Here is a 19,292-nt window from a genome sequence, read left to right as displayed (position 1 = left end):
ATGAGTTTATATAAGAAACAGGCGTATGGACATGTATTTTCCTATATTTTTACCGCCCTTGCAATATTAGAAGATTAAAAATTCAACCAGTCTCATAGTTGTCAACATCTTTCGTCCCCAAATGCCAATATCACAAAAAAAAGCCCACTTTACATGACAGCAACGAGGGCGGCAATCAGCGCAGCGAGGCCGGGGACGTAGAGACCCGCGGCGCCAGCGGCAATCGGAGACTGGCTAGGAGCGGGAGAGCCGGTGCCAGAGGGCTTGGCCGAGACCAGTGTCGAGGGCTGGACGGGCTTGGTAGCGGCGGAAGAGCCGGTGCTGGAGGGCTTGACCGAGACCACTGTCGATAGCTGGACGGACTTGGTAGGAGCGGGCGCGGGGGTGCTCTGAGCCGGAACCTGCTCCTTGGTCTCGACGGGCTGGGGGATCACGGCCACGGGCACGACACCAGCAGGAACGGCAGCAGGTGTCTCGGCAGGCTTCGAGGGCTGCTTGGGGTGGCAGTCGACGCAGCCAGGAATAGGCGTGGGTGTGGCCAGCGGCGTGATGGGGACCACGGTGACGGGGTGCGACGTGACAATCGCCTCGCCAACGGTGCAGCCGGCCTGGCCCTTGGTGCAGTAGTACGTCTCGGGGATGGCAAAGGTGAGGGTGACCTCGGGGCAAGGGGGCTTGGTGTAGGCGCTGGTGCTGGCGGTGCTGGTGCTGGCGGTGCTGGTGCTGGCGACGGTGCTCCCACTGGCGGCGGAGCTGGTGCCGGCAGACTTGGTCTTGTTGTCCTCGGGGCACCAGGTGGTGTACGAAGTGATGACCTCGGTGGTAACCTTGCCGACGGGGCAGTTGGTCACCGTGGGCGCGCACGAGGTGATGGTGTGCGTGCGGGTCGACTTGACAATGGACGTGTACGTCGTGCCGTTCAAGGAACCGTTGGATTGCGGACCAGTGGTGGTAGGACGGTTGGAAGAAACGCCGGTGCCGGAGCTGATCGGGCTAATGCTGCTGGTGAGAGTGAGCGTAGGGAAGCCTGTCGAGGTAGTGACGGGAGCACCACTAGATGCGCCAACACTGGAGGTAGCAACGCTGGAGGTAGCAACACTCGAGGTACCAACACTCGAGGTACCAACACTAGAGGTAGTGACACTGGAGGAACCAACACTGGAGGTAGCAACACTGGATGTAGCAACACTGGAGGTAGCGGCACTAGAAGAACCAACGACGGAGGAACTAGCGCTGGAGGTAGCAACACTGGAGGAACCAACACTGGAGGTGGACGATACAGTGGAGGAAACGGTCGAGCTAGTGAGCGTGGTAGAGGCACTGGTGGTAGACGACCCGGTAGTCACGCTAGAGGTCGACGACGAAGTAGGAACGCTGGTGACCGAGGTCGACGTCGACGTAGGAATGCTAGACGTGGACGTAGTCGAAGTAGAGTTGGTGGTGGTAGAAACCGTGGTCGAAGTAGGGACACTGGTGGTAGCAGAGGTCGTAGTCGAAGTAGAGTCGGTGGTGCTCGAAGTCGTGGTCGAGGTAGGAACACTGGTGGTCGAGGTGGAGGTGGTGGTCGAAGTCGAGTCAGTAGCGGTGGAAGTCGTGGTCGAAGTAGGAACAGTGGTGCTAGAAGTGGACGAGGCGGTTGTGGAAGCCGTGGTCGAAGTAGGGACACTGGTGGTAGAAGTGGACGATGTGGTGGTAGAAGCGGTGGTCGAAGTAGGAACACTGGTTGTGGTGGAGGCCGTAGTCGAAGTAGAGACGCTGGTGGTCGAGGCTGTGGTCGACGTAGGGACGCTCGAGGTGGACGAGGTGGTCGTAGGCTTGTCGCACTCACCCTCGGTGACACCAACAGCACCAGGACCGGAGCCAATGGCGACCAGGTTGGAACCGCAGTCGGCGGCGGCGGCAAAGTGGAGAGCGCGGTTGTCCCAGTCGTAGACGACATAGGCGGCGCGGAGGAACGTGTCGCCCAGGACGGGCATGGCGTTGTCCTCGATGGCGCCGAGGACGCAGCTGTTGTAGTCGGGCTGCTGCCAGATAAAGTCGCTGTACGGGACGCTGACGGTGGCGTTGCCAAACTTGAAGTCGAGCGTGCCCTTGAGGGCGACGACGCCGCAGTCGACGGTGTACTGGCCGGTCGGCTCCTTGACGGCCGAGGGGAAGGCCGTGAGGAGCTGTGTGAAGAGCGTGGTGGGCAGCGCGCTGATGGTGTAGCCCGAGTCGAACAGGAACGCCTGGGGCTGGGACAGGACGGTGACCTTCGTGCCGTCCTCGCGGTTGATGACGATGCCATCACAGTTGGCCCAGTAGCGCACCTTGCCGTCGGGCGAGGAGCTGGCGGGGATGATGTCCTTCTTGACAAGGGGACCCTTGAACTTCTTGGTGTCGATGCCACCAAACACGGCGGCACCACGCGCGCTCGTCACTTGGCGGATATCCAGAGAGAAAGCACGGCTGTTGATGAACTTTTGCTTAAACAGGTTGTCGAGGACGTAGGGGTATGAGCTATCCCAGCTGCGCAGGTTGGGACCGACGCCCATGATACCAGTAGTGGCGAACTCGGAGTCGTGCGCAACACCAAAAGTTTGCTGGTTGATCTTGGAGGCTGCAAATTTGTGTGTTAGTATACGCTGAATAACAGCCAATTCCAATCAGTCGAAGCAGTGCCTCGCAACTTACTGCCGACGGTGACGTAGTCGTAACCGTACTCGATATTGGCAAAGCCGCGGCCGTACTTGAGGGTGGTGTTCTGCTGGAGGCTGACAAACGACGACGACTGGCCAAAGGCACCAAAAGTCTTGCAGTACGCCTCATCATTGGACTTGGCGCAGTTGGGGTTCACCCAGAGCTCGGCGGAGCCCGTGTCAAAGTTGACGGCGACGGTCGAGGGCGGCGTGCCGATCTGAAGGTCAATGGTGTAGAAGAAACCGGTCTTGCGGTTGTCGAGGCCAGCCTCGAACTGGCGGCGCATGTGCTTCTCGAGCGCATCCTTGTTGCCGGTCAGAGGGAATCGCACGACACCAGGACCTTCATAAAAGTTGTTGGGGTCGAGGGCGTGAGCGGCCAGCGGCAAGGCGGCCGCGACCGAGAAGAGAGTCGAACGCATGGTTGATCTTGTCCACTGATCAACTCTGCTACCAGCGTAAAGAGTGACTGGTATGAATGAAGGGAAGTACAGAAGAAAAGCAAAGATTGGTGAAAAAGAAGCAAATAGTAAAGAAGAGAAAAAAAGACTGTGGGTAGTTGGAGATAACGAAGGACAAAGAAAGGGTTTAGGAAGAGAAAAGGAAGTGAAGAAACTCTCAATCCGGAAACGGTGTAGAAAATGGGTAAAGAGTGTATATAATTTAGCGGGCGACCAAGACGAACGGCTCACAGGAACATGGCATGAATTGAATCTTGCCTTTGCCCTTCGTCAAGCCATGTGGGCCAAACGAGGCCCAAGTTGAGCAACTCTCACTGTCCGGGGTTCCCCAAGCGGCCCAGCAGGAGTCAGGGTTTATTGGAAATTGGGAGCAGCATGGGTGTACCACAGCAGGCGAATTGGTTGGATGCCCGCTTTGTGGCAATACATACCTACTAGTGTTGACAGGGCAAGGCTATTGGAATGACTTTTGGGCTTTTTGGGGCGAACAAAGGTGTGACCGAGGCCTGCTGCGCCCCAGCAAAGCTTAAAAAACAAACAATTCATAGTTTCGTTGTTGGTTAACTCAATGGTCTAGACAACAAACGAATGACGCTTGCCTAGACGCTTGCCATGCTTTCCGAATGGCCATGACCGCGACGACGATATCGTCATATCGGGCGGCGCTGGCATGCCGTTAAACGTGCAGATGCTGTCTCACCCTGACGGGAGCTATAACAGGAGACGGACGAACAAAAGAGAGTTGCAGGCCCGGGACCCAGGTTGTACTGGTAGATTGTGGGGTGGCGCGTAACACATGATTTTGCAGCTTTTTGCAGCTTTTGCTTGCTGGCTGGCTCTTCTCCATCTCGTCGTGACTCGTCCATCTGGCTGGGGGTTATCCACCGCCAAGCTATAAGCGTTGTTCTGTCCCGAGGCACCTGTTTGGCTGCGGCGGTTTGGTGCATGAGAAATGAGGCTTGGTATAGGAGGCCAATGAGGGGAGGAGGACCGTGCCTGTGCGTGTGCTAGGCGCATTGTGTTGTCCGTACTCAGAACGACGCCTGTGATACCAGACTCCTTGGAACGGGGTTTGGGATCTCTGTTGTTGCGTGATGGAACCTGTCTTTCATCGCCCTGGAACAATAGTCGGTCAACCCTTCCAATACCAGGATGGCCAGCAAAACGACGTCACCCACGGCGGTTCCAAGAAACGGCCCCTGTCGACGCAGACTTGAAATTGCAGGAGCCCCAAATGCCTAGCCAATTAGATTAGAATAACGAAGGAGACTATCCAGCACTCTCGGCAGTGCTGGAGCCTGGAGTTGAGCCGCCGAAGTTGGCGTCCGTACCAGTAGAAGGGGGTCCGGGAACGTGCCTGACTGGAAGCGATCGCCTTGACCCTGTCAAATTGTTGGCAGAGCGGTCCCACGACGTCGCTGATTGGGAAGCCAAGGCTTTAAAAGTAGACCCCGCGCTGACTGCCCACCACTTTTCCCCCTTGGAACCTTGTCTTTTGCTCCCCTGGATCGTCAGGGCAGTGGGCCTCGTAAGCTGCTTGTTTTCCTTATTTCTCGTAGTTATTTCGCTTCTCCTTCTGGGGGAAGAATCGTCCATCTGCTTTCTCATTTCGGACAATTAACGATAAAGTCCATTGTGGACGGCGAGCGTCCAATTTCTTCGGAACGCCAAAATACTGGGCGGGCGACTGTCGCGGGGGGGCCCCATGCCTGAACTCTAAACAATACCCCGTGGTGCGGGCAGCAGAAGTATTGAAGGGAGCATTCCAGTTGGGAAATCAGACCATGCTCTAACCTCACGTGCGCATCCGCGGTATTACTTCATTTTGATATGTCGAAGAAAATTCACCACGGCGCGTTTGTAGTGGGAGGATGGACGGAGGTTCTCTTGAAATTAATTCTGCCAATCTGTGCAAGGTCCCGTGTCTGGATGGCCCGTGCTCTCCAAGATCTTTGAGATCATGCATCTAAACACCATAAAAACCTTGCATATCGGTATAGCTTGGGACTGCATTAACGTATTTCTTGACGGCCCAAATTATTTATGCCGGGCTCAGTAAGCATACAGAAATCGCCGGATTGGGATCATAGATCTGCCATCCACTAGGGATTGCTTCCCCTTAATCACCAGGGCCATCCGAATATTACACCGACAGGGGAGCCTGCAAGGAGCCTGGTCGCTGCTGAGGATCCCTTGGCTTGTGATTTTGCATTTATCAATCTGTTCGTTCCCGGCCAGTCCGCCTCACTGTTTCAAAACGAGTAGGTTGGGATGTGTCGCAGATTCAGGGGTTTCAGATGGCAGCCCTACCAGCCGCCTCACCGACCTTGGGCTTTCGTCTGTGTTGATGCATTCTGACGGTGCTACAAAACTCTACAAGAGAGGCCATGTTCCAGTGCAGCCGGTGAACAAATTCCCAGCAGGCAGGCTCTCATCCGTCTATCCGTACTTGCTGGCCTCATTCGTGCAATGGTTGCACAGCAGAGCGCCTCTGAAATTGCAGGCGCATTGATGCCCTTGTCCATTCCAACCGCCACCATCATATTGCGTGAGAGATTGGCTTGTAAATTGGACTCTCGCTTACTCACCACGAGATCAAGATGCAGCGGATGCTAGCAAGAAAGGAGACGGGTGTGCTGAGTTCAGGGTAGTCGGATAGGCAAGGTTGTGGCCGGTATTGTGCGCTTATGAGCTTGTTGAATAGGGGGTCGAAGATTGCATCTTGAGGCATAGATACGTTGAACGATGCTACGGGAACTGCCCTGTTGATCAGTGTTGTTCATACTTGGCAACCAGAAAACCGCTGAGCTGGCTAGTGTTGCGTCATGTGCAGCTTCACGAGCCATTCCTTTCAGCATGGAGCATGACAGAACTGTTGTAACCCATTGCAAAACATACTATTTGGTATAAATATAAGTGGACTGACAAGTTCTCTACGAGAAAATGCGGTGTTGGTATAATAGCACATGGTACGTAAACGCGTCACAAGCACACGGCCGGCGTAGGCCAACCTGCGCCGTCGTCTTCCGACAAGTCATTCTCCCTCAGGCCTTCACATCTTGGCCTTGTCGCCCGCCGGACCCCCGGCTAGTCACTCGGCTTTTTTGTTAATCTCGGCGACAATCTCCTTCTCGAGCGACTCCGGGGTGGTGGTGCTGGCCCAGCGGTTGACGACCTTGCCGTCGCGGCCGACGAGGAACTTTTCAAAGTTCCACTTGATGCGCTTGAGGCCGAGCAGGCCGGGCTTCTCGCTCTTGAGCCACTCGTAGACGGGCGCGGCCTTGTCGCCGTTGACGTCGATTTTCTGCAAGATGGGAAAGGTGACGCCGTAGTTGACCTGGCAAAAGGTCTGGATGTCGTCGTTGCTGCCGGGCTCCTGGGAGCCAAACTGGTTGCAGGGAAAGCCGAGGATGACAAAGTCGTCGGGATGCTTGGCGGCGAGGGACTGGTAAAGCTTTTCGAGGCCGGCGTACTGGCCGGTGAAGCCGCACTTGGAGGCCGTGTTGACGACGAGGACGACCTTGCCGCGGTAGTTGGTGAGGGGCAGCTCCTGGCCGCGCTCTGCAGGGACAACGATGTTAGAAAGAACTGCTGGCATGCAAATGCAAGCGGTACTACCATGAACAACTTTGACTAGCCAGTGCCGCAACATCCGTCGGTATCTGCGTGGCGCGACGAGGGCTGGACGGAAGCTGGCGGGTGGCGGGGTAGCTTGTGCGGGGTGAGGGGGAGCTTACTGTCGAGCGGCTTGAAGTCGTAAAAGGACGCGGCAGAAGACATGTTGGTTGCGGAGCTGTAGGTTCTGCTATGTAGACACGATGAATGGCTCACGAGAGGAGAATGTGTCGATGCAAACGACGAGTGGTGGCGGCGGCGGACTTTATTAATAAGAGGTGTCGGCGCAGCACTCGCCGTCGTCGCCACTCCACCCCGCCATGACGAAGCTGCTGGTGGCCGGAGAATCACCATCCGACGAGCTGCGACAGTATGCATATCTGAGCTGGGATCGCAAGGTAATAAATCGCCGTTTGTCGCGTTTTATTTTCCTCTCGCTTTCTTAGATTGGCTTTCTCTCTCTCTAGATGTCTTGGCCCTTTCGCGCGTTTTCTTACCGCCTAGGGCAACGGTTACGCGACGATGGCAAGAGTCGCCTGATGTTTGGAATCGAGCTTGCTTCAGGAGCCTCGGCCTCGGTGGATTACGGCAGCGTATCAGTACAGTACGCAGATGCCTTGAGCTGTTGCTGGCGCCGGAGCGAATGGGAATGCTGCGAGGAAGCTTGCCATTGATTTTTTCTGGGCCGTTGGCTGTTTCGTCATGCCACAATCGGCCGCGGGTTGTCCCGGGCCGTGTCTCATGCAGACTATCAACAATGAACCATGGTGATTTAAAAACATACCAGAGTTTGAGACTGATTTTATAATTAGATTCAGCGGCTCATTAGTTACAGATCCGAGGGAGATGCATTTAAACGGCTTGTTCTGCAAAGATGGATGCGACGACTACCTAGGTGCCTAGATGGCTTGGAGGCTATCTGAACTTTCAGGAGCAGCTTAATAATAAAATTTAGTGCGGAATTTCCTGTGTCCTAAAATCTGTAGGCGCCGGTCCGGGACTTTGCAGGAGCGACGAGCCTTTATTAGATCGCTGTCCCAATACGTCGGAACAGCAGCGTTGTATTTCTTCTACACCTCGTGCTCGTCCTCCCAAGCTTCGGTGTCATTTGTCCATTGGCACGAGAACTGAAATCTTTTTTGTGAACCCTTCTCGTCGTTCAGACCATGGCCGACGATTGCAGAAAGTTGACGCTCTTCTCCGTCCGTCCGCTCGGGCCAGTCAGTGTCATCTAACTGGTATCTCTCATACTCATGAGTGTACTTCTCCTTCAGAGTTTCCCCATTCTGCCATGCCGACTGGGCTGTAGGATATCCCAACTTTTTGCCTGAGATACTTGGTTTGGCCGCTCCGAGAAGTCTTGCGGCCCATAATCAAAGGTGCATCCGGAACACCATCGCCATCCGTCGCCAACGGTCGCTTCCAGACTTCCCGTCCCGTTTCTCCTTCTCCAGTCTCTAGCGCTTTCCACTCCGGTGGCCCGAAGCCCCAGAACGTACCGACAGCAGACGGGACAGACCTCTGAATATCAGCTCACCGATCCAATACCATTGTCCGTCCTTCGCAAGACACTCAAGCTTAAAATATGGCGTACCGCCTTTTTCAGATGCCGACTTTTGGTATTCTCTGATGCACTGCAGGTCGGCAAGCAGACTGGCAAGAGACTGCCCCGGGTAGTTGTTGCCGCACGCACCGTCCGCCAATGTTATATGTTTCAGCCAATCGTAGTATACATACCAACACCAGCTCGGCCATCATCAGCCTCGTGCTGAAGGGCTCCCAGCCGGCAGTCAGAATCGGCACTGCAGACCTGCGTATATCGATATCCACCAAAATTCAAGGCCTTATTATATCAATATCAAACTCGGGCATGTGCAGTAAATCGACCCGTACACAGCAAGAACGTAGAACATGGCCATAGCAGTTCTAGCTCAGCGCTACTATTGCATTCGTAATGATTAGACATTGTGGCTAGCTGAAAAACACGAGGTTCTACCTGACTAGCAATTTAGGGACATGTCATTTGGTTGAGTTAGGATCAAGGAAAAACGCATCCACTGCCATTTAAATCAAGCAGTGAGTGATCACCCCAGGTGCAGCTCAGCCAGCCACGCAGTTCCGTTAGGCGCAGGAATCCCTCCTAGGGGAACATTGATACCTGACATACGAACGGATAGCTACATTGGGGTTGCATGATGCTTATATTTTTCATTCGAAGATTTGTGACGCTAGGCTCGCCATGCTGGTGAGCGTTTAGAAGACATCCATCTCAGGCCTTGCGTCACGTTTCTAGCATCAGTACAGGCCACTCTTGGGTGCAACGGTGAGAGCTCCTTCCTCGTCACCTGACACCGAGAGCTCTGCTGTATTGAGTACTTAAATCAAGCGCGCGCCCTCAGGTAGTAGTTCTAATGTCCTTTCATTTTCACCTCAACACTCAGATAACAAACGTTCCTATTCTTCAAATCTGCTTTGCAACATATCATTATGGCTGCCAAGACCAATCCCATCGATACAATCCTTCAGAGGGTAAACGGCCTTGACATTTCCAACGAGAATGGCCTTCGCGAGTTCATGAATTTGGCTCGGAAGCACGACAAGGAGCTCTTTGAGAATGTCCTTAAGAGATACTCGGTCGATCAACAGAGAATGCTGCTTACCTTTGCGGAAGGTCGCTGTCTACATGAATTAGCTACAGATGTTCCATGCCGCCTACCCACGTCTGTCGGTTACCAGCAGAGTCTCGAGCTCCTGGGTGCAGGCGCAAATGTTACGGAATCAGGTGCCAAACCGGTCGATCTCATGCTCCATGACCCGGGCAGCAATACTCTAGTGCCAGTAGGTTCCTCAAGCACTTCTCTCGTACTGAAAATCCAAGCTGCAATGATATGATATTGACAATAGGCAACTACGAATAGTGCTTCGAAGGGTTGAGCTTTCAAAACTGGGGCAAGACTGTTGAGAACTCTCCCCACTTGACTTGCATTCCTGGAACTGTTCGCGGCGTTCAAATGGTTGTCAAGTATGCCAAAGCTCACAACTATGGCGTTCGAGTCGCCGGATATCGTAAGTCTACCTTTCGTGCTGTTTCTGGCTCTTAAGATGGGAGATTCTCATCCAACTAAGCAACCTCGACCATTAACTAACATATTGAAAGGTCATTCGTGGTCTTCCATCTTTGGACGTGAGAATGCCGATAAGAGTCACCCATTCATCCTCATATCTACGTTACCGCTTGATCGAGCCATCCTTCAAGGGCCGAAGAAGGGACAGGGAGTTTTTGACTTCGATCAGGATCTCCGAAACAAAGAGGCTGAGGGCTACTACGCTTCTATTAAAACGGAGCTGAATGAGATCAAAGAGGTGCCGGACCATCCAGGTCTCGTCCGCGTGGGCTGTGCAACGACCAACGAGGACTTCAGGAGATGGTGCCTGCAGAACAAAAAGTGGACGTTGCCGCTCAATGTGATTATGGTAGAGATCACATTCGGTGGGAGTAATGCCCCAATTTGGTTCGTTTGTTCCCTCCAGTCTTTTCATTATGCTTGACAATATAATGGCGAAAGCTACTAACGTGGGCGAATAGTCACGGCGCAGGACACAAGTTGAAGACCCTCAGCGATTTAGTCGAAGGGATCGAGTATGTTGATGCAAACGGCGAGAGCAAGAGGATCGATAAATCAGCAAACGGCAATGACATGCTCGCAGCTGCGAGTGGCTGCTTTGGACTGCTCGGTGTTGTCACCCACTTGACTCTCCGGCTAGAGAAGATGTCAGTCGCTAAACTGGAGCCCAAGAAAATGCACATCCTGGAAGCCATTCCACCACCTGACGACATGGCATCCGACCTTCCTGCCACTCTCAAGAAAAAGTATGAAACACTAAAGCCCAAACTTCAAAAATTGGTCAATGACTTTGAGAAACGCGCTCTTGAAGATTACTATGCTGAGTGGTTCTGGTTTCCGCTCCACGAACAAGTCTGGGTCAATACGTGGCGTCTGACCACTGAAGATGCCGAGATGAAGAAGGCTAAGCCATATCCTTCGGACACAGAGATTCAAGACCAAGCCGTTAAGAGCTTTGCGATCGAGTGGGCCCATGAAAGCGCACCCAGAGCCACAGATGAGGACGCAGTAAAGGCGACCACTTGGCTGTGTAAGTGAAGTTTTCTCAACCCCAGCACCCGCAGAACTTCCTCTTGCTCATAATCTCTTTCCCGTACGCAAAAGTTTTGACTAATAGGCACTAGCTACCACGGCGATGAATGTGCTTCCGCCAACGAACAATTTGGACAGCCACATTCTCACACCACTCTCTGATGCGCTCCACTTTCGCCGCGGAATTCAGAATTTCCGGGTCAGGGATCTAGAGGTGGAAATACCCGTAAGTTAACACGAAGCAAATTCTCTTAGATAACCCATGGTCTTCTGTTGTGTTTCGACCGTCTGGCGTTGTTAACTGAGAGTGCGAATAGCTTCCAGCTAAGCCCGACGATGCCAGCAAACCCAACCTGGATATTGCTCGAAGAGCCTGGTGGCAGGCTATTCTTGAGGTATATAAACCCGAGACAATGAAAACGTGCCCTATGCGCATGCCGCTCGAGATGCGGATTATGGGAGGCAGCGACGTAATCATGGCACCGCAGAGGGGTAACAAGCTCGGAACTTGCTCGATTGAAGTACTGACCCCGCTATACATGGCGGACGAATGGGAGCAGTTTGCCCAGAAGATACTTGACCGTTGGATGGCGCTGAAGAATCATGACAACTCGTGGAAAGACCTGAATATTAGACCGCACTGGGCTAAGGAATGGTAAGACGCCTTCGATCTGGCTCTGCACCCCCTCAACACTTGTCGCATTATTAACCTCTTTGGCATTACAGGCAGCAGTATAAGGTGGACGGAAAGCCCTGGATGGATCATCTCCGATCGAAAAGTTATACGAATGAAATCATCGAATTTAAGAATGCCCTGAAAAAGATTGAGCATGAGCATGGATGGGCGGAGGAAGACAGACGCAAGCTCTTCTCGAATGAGCTCTTGGATAAGTTGCTCTTTGGGTAGATTATAGGTGTTGAACCGCAAGCAGCCAACTCGACGCTGGCCTCTGATTGGCCAGTGCTGGGTGGAAGACCCACTTCGTGGGTCTTCCTTGATTCCAGCCATCGAGGAAGGCAGCGTTTGACAGTTAGTTATCTCAATCATCAGGAACCAAATTGACGTTATTATTGCTTTATCGTATTCGAAGTTATTATTGCTGTTTTATTGTATTCGAATACACCTTTGATCCAACACTGATCAGTGGTTGTCAAACCTTAGGATGAAAGAAGAGACAGACTGATTACTATTCCTCCGTGCTACCTAAGGCAAAAGATCGCCGTTTGCTGCGGCCTACGGAGATCTCTTGCCGCATCGTCCATCACGAGAAAACGAACCTTTGAAGGGACTGATTGAAGTGCCTGTCGCCGAAGCAGCCACCTGCACTTGACCTAGGACCTTTCCAGAAGGACCAAACATCACGAGAAAACTTCCTTCGAAGGACCTGATTGGAGTGCTTGTCGCTGAACGAAGCCACCTGCACTTAACCAGGACCTTCCTGGAAGGATCAACCATCAACCAAACGAGCCCGATTCCTGCCGCTCGTTGACATCAACCATCGATAATAAGAACCGGCCGAGAAGAAGAAGAAGAGGATAAAGAAGGGGCTAATCATCAACAAGTTTGAAAGCTTCCAGAGGGACGAGGGACATGACAATCATCAACAAGTTGAAAGCTTCTGGAGGAACGATGGATAAAACGATTATCAACATCCGTCAGATTGTCAACAGCCACTCAATCGCAATCACAGTGGTCATGATCCTCCCCTCCAGCCGAGAGGTCGTATACGCGAGAGAAAAGAGGGCTCTGGTTAGCTGAAAATTGATCCGGAACGGAAGAACAAGGCTCCGGTGCTGACAACATCAAGTAGAATGGATTTTATTGCGTTTTTGAGCGAATTGGGCCTGCTTGCGAAGCCACAAAGAGAGAAAGTGCGAGTGTTGAAGCAGCCAACTCGACGCTGGCCTCTGATTGGCCAGTTCTGGGTGGAAGACCCACTTCGTGGGTCTTCCTTGACTTCCAGCCATCGAGGAAGGCAGCGTTTGACAGTTAGTTATCTCAATCATCAGGAACCAAATTGATCTTATTATTGCTGTTTTATTGTATTCGAATACACCTTTGATCCAACAATAGGACTATTGCTGCGCATAAAGGCACTGCGATAAAGTACCCCCAGTTTAGTCAAAATAAAAGTACTTTACTTTACAGCTAGAGCAAGGCGCAAAGGCCGGTCAATAACAGTTCCTTAGCATAGCGGGTTTTGGCTGTAAATAGTAGCCATTGAGATCCAATCCTAAGAATGTGCGTCTACCCCAGGCTGCCTCTGAAGCTTGGCATTGTCAGAACTTGATCATAATGCTTTCAGCACCTAGCATACAGCGACCGGCAGTGTCCCAACGCGGTAACCTTTCTTCAAGGTAGCAGACTCACCGTTCCTATTATACAGGTAAAACGCTCACATATAAACCTTTATAGGAAAAGGATCTACTATACTTAGATATAGCACTTACGGATCTCGTGTTATGCATCTATATATTAGTATCAATCGATTTACAAACATTTACTTTATACTCTATATTAATAATGCCCTGATCCTGAGTTTTATGAGTGAGTTGACGTCGGTACCTTAACGCTAGCGTCTGCTATAGGGCCTAATAGAAGTATTATAGAATTGAGAAATCTATAAGTTGGCTTACAGATTTCTGCAGCCCAATTGACTCAACTTTTTCAGGGAAAGAAGGCCTGATAATAGCGCTCTAATTAGCTCTCTATACCCTAGTTCGACCTGGTTCTAACCCTGGTTGAAAAGGTACTTTAGTGACTAGGGGGGCGTTATTTTAGCGTAGGGCGTATGTGAAAATTATACAATTAGACCGAATTTTAGATTTATAAGTAATTCGAGTCGAACTCAGGATCACAGCATTATTTTTATAGCGCTGCGACAATCTGCTATTCGTCGGCCCATCCATGCCATGCAAGCGCCAAAAGATTTCCCATAAAAAATTTATCGTCGGTAGCCTACCTAGGTACGCAACCAATAACTGTTAGGGGTTGAACTATTATTTCTTATAATGAATGCTAGTAAATACATTTTGTTGACCCTGCGAAAGCAGGCAACTCGAAGCTAGCCCCTTATTAGCTAGCGCGTAGGTAGAAGACCTACTTTTAAGGGATATAGACCTATTAATCCTAGCTATTAAGGAAAGACAGCATTTATTAGTTATTATCTTAAGTATTAGGAATTAAATTAATATTATTATATTACTTTATTATATTTAAATATACCTTAATTCTACTTTATTAAAAATTAGAACTTTCTATTATCTTCTAAAGCCTTTATAAGTTATAATAACTACTTATTTACTTATTAATATAAGACTAATAATATAAAAGAATAGAATATACTAATAGTAGTAATATATAGACTAGTAAATTTTTAGTTAGTATAAGTTTAGTAAATAATTAAAGGAATAAATAGATTATATAGATAATAAGTTATTACTATTTACTTTATTTAATAGTCCTAATAAGCTAAATAACTAAGTAAATTATAATATATTTATATATATAGTAGATATTAGTTAAAGTAGAAATAGTTAGTATTTATAAAAGAGAGGTAATGATTCATTTCTCTGAAATAAGAAATAATTCTTCTAATTCTTTACTTATCTATTAATTCTTAATTATCTTAATTAATAAGTAATCTATTGATTACTTATCCTAGGTTATATAACCTATTATCCTAATTAGGCTAAACCCTATAGCTTATTCTTTATTCTTACTATATGTGATGGACTGGCCTGGAGGGCTCCAGTAGCAACCAGCACTTCTGCCATCAGTGGGCCTTACGGCGCACAACCCTCTTACCCACTTGACTAAGGAAGGCAAAAGGATTCGTAACAACAATACTGACCGATTGTTGCCTAGTTGCACCTATAAGGCAGGCAGTATCTCACCTAAGGGTACCTTAGTGAGTTCGGCTAAGGGTAGCATCCCTTAGCTAACGTTGCCCCACTAATTTCTAATATACACTATATAAAGGTCAATCAGTATATAACCAATTCCTAATCGGTTTATAACTAATTACTAATCGGTTTATAACTAATCTAGTTAAGTTAGTAGTTAGGTTAGTAGTTAGGTTAGTAGTTAGGTTAGTAGTTAGGTATTTAGGCTAGTAGTTACTTAGGGTTAATAGTATATAATAATAGTTAGTTAGGGTTAGGGTTAGTTATATTGTATATATTTAAAAGAAATGGGGCTACCTTATCTAAGGGATGCCACCCTTAGCCGAACTTACTAAGGTACCCTTAGGTAAGGTATATCCACCCTATAAGGGCCCCCTTTAGGGGCTCCGCGCTGGCCACTCTGGAAGGACCAGGGCAGGCTTGGTAGCCTAGCCCTTAACACTATACTAGGTATCTACTCTTCTATATTATTATATTCCTATACCCCCCTATAGTAGCGTTTGTTATATGAATATTTCTATTAGAAAAAGAGCTACCCTACTAGTTTTCCCTACTAAAGGTAGCAATATTTACTATTTAATTTAGTAGTAAAAACTAGCAGACTTTACCTTTTAATATTAAGTAGTGCTATTAGTATAAGAGCTTTTTACTAAGGGTATAAGCCTTATATAACACTACTAGTACTAGTGTATTTTGTGAAGGTATATAGATTATAGTGGATGCTATATATAAATAGAAGTATATTTTCAACTACCTAATATATTCTATCCCCGCCATGGCTACAGCCTACTCTACTCTCCCTACTAATACTAGCACTATTACTATTACTAGCACTATTGCTAGTCGCGCTACCGCTGCTGCTAGTAAGGGTCTTAAAGCCTCTTAATAGTTACTAATTCGCTTAAAAAAACGCCCTTTTATAGCTATTAAGATATATATATTAATCGCGTTTTTATATAGCTATAATAGTCTTTAAAATACTAAATTTAGTAGTACTTAGTAGGTACTTAAGTCTCCTAGTATTATACTAACTAACTATAGTACCTTATAAGTTCCCTATTATATAAGGCTTATACCTTTAGTAAAAAGCTCTTATACTAATAGTACTACTCTTAATATTATAATAAGTAATCTTAAAAAATTATAGTAAATTATAAAAGATTATAGAGATAATATAAGGGATAATAGTATAATTATATATACTATAAAAATGCCCTAATCTTTCCTATTATAATGGACCCACTTTTACACAATTTAGATAACTATTGCATAAGATATAAGGAAGTTATATAACTCTTAAATACTCTAGAATACCTTTAACGCCTCCTTTCGGATGCTTTGGAATACCTATGTTAGCCCTATATTAGAGTATTTAGCAGTTATTTAGAAGTAGAAGAAAGGTCTCCACAGTCTCTAGCTATAAAGCACGGTAATCCCTCTATACAATTTATATATAATCTTTATAGTTATTAATACTATAATTCTTCTTCCTTCTTCTTTTACCTATTTAATCTACTTTTCCTACTTGCAACTCGTATTCAATAGACCTTCCATTCCTTCCACTTAAGCATCTTATATACCTTAATATATAACTAAATTTATAAAAAGCTAAAAAGTTAATTATAAATATAGCTATAATATTATAGTTTTTTTTCTTTATTAATATATAAATAAATATACTATTTAAATATTTATTATATTATAAAAAAAATTAATAATAATATATTAAGCTACTTAAAAGGCTAATTATTATAATTTTAGCTATTTTATTAGATAGCTAATATAAAGCCTATAAAATAAATTAAGAAATAAAGAAATAGTTATAATACTTAATAATTTTAAAAGACTAGGCTTAATATATAAAATAATAATATATTAAGAATAAATAAAGCTATAATAATTTACTATAAAGAATATAATAAAATAGTATTCTTTTTTTTTAATTTAGAAGTTATTAGCTAAAAAGAATATAATTAAAAGCTATAGACTATAAAAAGATAATAAAATAGGTTATAATTATTTAATAAGAGATTAACTAAAATATAATAGTTATTTATAAGAGTTATATTTAAATTTAGATAGATAAAAGAATAAATTACTTTATATCTAATAAGGATATTAATATCTAGATAGTAGTACCTATAGTGTGTAGCTATTCTAGAGCCTAGTGGCCTAGTTAGATAGATAGGGCTATATAGCGTATAGCCTAAGAATAGATCATCTTTATCTTCGCACAGTCTCTAACAGTCATACACTAGCAAACTGGGCTGGCCGATCGATCTCAAGACAACTTCAACTTTTTCAACATGACGACGTCTCGTTCCAGAGTCTGGTACATGTAACCCTTCCCAGTGCCAGTATCTGCTAGACCCTCCTCAATTTCTCAACAAGACTTTCAAAATGGACGGGAAGCGCAACATTGTCATTATCGGTCAGTCACCGCCGCCCGCACTAAGCGCCACTTGCTGATACTGTTTGTGCAGGCGGCGGTATCATCGGCAACACCACCGCCTACTTCCTCACGCGCCATCCCAAGTTCAACCCCACCCTGCACACCATCACCATCCTCGAAGCCGGCTCCGCCATTGCCACGGGCGCGTCCGGCAAGTCCGGCGGCTTGCTCGCGCTCTGGGCCTACCCGGCGTGCCTTGTGCCACTGTCGTTTCGGCTCCACGCCGAGCTCGCCGCCGAGCACGACGGGCCCGCGAGATGGGGCTACCGCAAGGTCCAGTGCGGGAGCATCTCGGCCTCGGTGCCCGAGAGCAAGGTATCCGCGATGCAGCGCGCGGCCGCCGGTGAGGAGGGCGGCAAGTCATGGGACAAGCTGCCAAAGCAGGACACGGCCGCGCAAAACCGGCTCGAGGATGCGCCCCTGCCGGACGCGCTCGACTGGGTCGACGGCGACGTCGTCCTCGACTGGGCGGAGATGGCGCGCGGCGCCGACACGGCGCAGGTGCACCCGCACCACTTCACCCTGGCCATGGCCAGTCTCGCGGCCGCGGCAGGCGTCACAACGCGTACCAAGGCGCAGGTCACGGCCATCAAGACGACGGGGGAAAAAGTGCACGGCGTCGAGTACAAGGACCGCACGACTGGGGAGACGCGGGCGCTGGACGGTGTTACTGACCTCGTCGTGGCTGCCGGGCCGTGGACAGGCAGGCTGCTGCCGCGGTCCAAGATCGACGGCCTGCGCGCGCACAGCGTCGTCTATGAGGCGGACCTCAGCCCCTTTGCCGTCTTTACCGACGTTGAGCTGCCCCGGAGCTTCGTGCCGGCGCACCGCGCCGCCAAAGGGCAGAAGCGCATGCACAAGGGCCGAGTTGACCCCGAGATTTACGCGCGCCCGTTTAACGAGGCCTACGCTTGCGGTAAGCTCCCTTTTCCCCCGCCCTTCCTCCATCATAGCTGCGGCCGGTGCGTTGAAACTGACAACCGCTATGAAATGTACAGGTGAACCCGACACGCTTGTCCCGCTGCCCGACGTGGTCGACGACGTGCGCCACGACGAGGACCTCTGCGAGGACCTCGCAGCTTACATTGGCACCTTTAGCCGTGTGCTCGGCGCCGCGCCCGTCAAGGCTAGGCAGGCATGCTACCTCCCGCGGCACATGCGCTTCGGGCAGGAGAGCGGCCCGCTGATTGGCAAGACGACGGTGTCGGGCCTCTACGTCGCGTCGGGCCACACGTGCTGGGGCATCCAGAACGCGCCGGCGACGGGAAAGCTCGTGTCGGAGATTGTGTTGGACGGCGAGGCCAGGAGCGCGAATATCGACAATCTGGACCCAAGAAAGTTCAAGGTATAGGGGGAAGCATGCATACCGCAGCTATCCATTGAGGCAGGGTGTGTATGCGCATTGGCGATCTCGTCGAGGTGTCGGAATCAAGTACAGACCGTTTGATACTGCCAAGTCGCATGCGGTGAGGGGAGCTGAAAAATTATATTGGCTGGGCGTTCCGAGACTGGAAAAAGAAACCCGTTGTCCGGCTGCGACGCGCAACGTGGACAAAGTATATCATACCCTATTCTGTCAGGTCACTCTGACCACCAGCGATCACTGTACTGGACGGCGTATCGTTTAGCTTCCGCCATCAAGTGTCGCTCGATATGCAAGGAGTGAATTGCAATCTCGATGTAGGTAGCCTTGAATTTGTTGAAGTTTTCATGGTTCGTCAATGACTCGGTGCATCGGCTTGGCACCGCGGCCGCCGAAACTCGATCAGCCTCGGAGGCTGTATGTGCTGGCATATGCCGTCTTCGCGCCGTGATCTAACTAGCAGCAACAGAGACTTCCGAGCCGGCCAGACCGCCCCTTTGCCGTTCATGTCCGCATCAGCAACGACGCCGGCGAGGCGGCAGGCAAGAGCGGTCAGGGACAAGCATGTTCTCGAGTCGTGGTGGGAGAAATATCCAGGAGCGGGCGGCAGTGGGTTGTACAAAGCAAGAGCTGGCCCGTAGTTACCGAAAGATGATCGGC

The 19,292-nt window shown here is 49.2% G+C and overlaps 7 protein-coding genes across 7 annotated transcripts; 4 read left to right on the top strand and 3 right to left on the bottom strand.

Annotated features, from left to right (window-relative positions):
• Positions 1-149: 149 nt before the first annotated feature.
• Positions 150-3,100, bottom strand: CCM_03088 (Peptidase A1; the record flags this gene model as incomplete). Its single annotated transcript, XM_006668240.1, has 2 exons — positions 150-2,599; positions 2,674-3,100. The coding sequence occupies 2 exons, from the start codon at positions 3,098-3,100 to the stop codon at positions 150-152; spliced, it is 2,877 nt and encodes a 958-aa protein (XP_006668303.1).
• Positions 3,101-4,233: 1,133 nt separating this feature from the next.
• CCM_03087 (uncharacterized protein) lies at positions 4,234-5,404 on the top strand (the record flags this gene model as incomplete). The annotated part of the gene is made up of 4 exons (XM_006668239.1): positions 4,234-4,321; positions 4,417-4,667; positions 5,140-5,194; positions 5,295-5,404. The coding sequence occupies 4 exons, from the start codon at positions 4,234-4,236 to the stop codon at positions 5,402-5,404; spliced, it is 504 nt and encodes a 167-aa protein (XP_006668302.1).
• Positions 5,405-6,230: 826 nt separating this feature from the next.
• On the bottom strand, positions 6,231-6,919 carry CCM_03086 (glutathione peroxidase family protein; the record flags this gene model as incomplete). Its single annotated transcript, XM_006668238.1, has 2 exons — positions 6,231-6,820; positions 6,877-6,919. The coding sequence occupies 2 exons, from the start codon at positions 6,917-6,919 to the stop codon at positions 6,231-6,233; spliced, it is 633 nt and encodes a 210-aa protein (XP_006668301.1).
• A 155-nt stretch (positions 6,920-7,074) lies between these two features.
• Positions 7,075-7,428, top strand: CCM_03085 (uncharacterized protein; the record flags this gene model as incomplete). Its single annotated transcript, XM_006668237.1, has 2 exons — positions 7,075-7,152; positions 7,222-7,428. The coding sequence occupies 2 exons, from the start codon at positions 7,075-7,077 to the stop codon at positions 7,426-7,428; spliced, it is 285 nt and encodes a 94-aa protein (XP_006668300.1).
• Positions 7,429-7,824: 396 nt separating this feature from the next.
• Positions 7,825-8,720, bottom strand: CCM_03084 (uncharacterized protein; the record flags this gene model as incomplete). The annotated part of the gene is made up of 5 exons (XM_006668236.1): positions 7,825-7,989; positions 8,018-8,209; positions 8,254-8,418; positions 8,492-8,556; positions 8,648-8,720. 5 exons carry the CDS (start codon positions 8,718-8,720, stop codon positions 7,825-7,827), a joined length of 660 nt encoding a protein of 219 aa, XP_006668299.1.
• A 521-nt stretch (positions 8,721-9,241) lies between these two features.
• On the top strand, positions 9,242-11,818 carry CCM_03083 (putative oxidoreductase; the record flags this gene model as incomplete). The annotated part of the gene is made up of 7 exons (XM_006668235.1): positions 9,242-9,592; positions 9,673-9,820; positions 9,912-10,266; positions 10,341-10,909; positions 11,004-11,137; positions 11,229-11,566; positions 11,638-11,818. 7 exons carry the CDS (start codon positions 9,242-9,244, stop codon positions 11,816-11,818), a joined length of 2,076 nt encoding a protein of 691 aa, XP_006668298.1.
• A 5,399-nt stretch (positions 11,819-17,217) lies between these two features.
• On the top strand, positions 17,218-18,620 carry CCM_03082 (FAD dependent oxidoreductase; the record flags this gene model as incomplete). Its single annotated transcript, XM_006668234.1, has 3 exons — positions 17,218-17,248; positions 17,301-18,185; positions 18,268-18,620. The coding sequence occupies 3 exons, from the start codon at positions 17,218-17,220 to the stop codon at positions 18,618-18,620; spliced, it is 1,269 nt and encodes a 422-aa protein (XP_006668297.1).
• Between the last annotated feature and the right edge of the window lie 672 nt (positions 18,621-19,292).

Source organism: Cordyceps militaris (genome assembly GCF_000225605.1).
Source record: "Cordyceps militaris CM01 unplaced genomic scaffold CCM_S00002, whole genome shotgun sequence".
Classification (NCBI taxonomy): domain Eukaryota; kingdom Fungi; phylum Ascomycota; class Sordariomycetes; order Hypocreales; family Cordycipitaceae; genus Cordyceps; species Cordyceps militaris.
The sequence above is the reverse complement of the archived record's forward strand: the minus strand, read 5'-3'. Positions and strand labels throughout refer to the sequence as shown.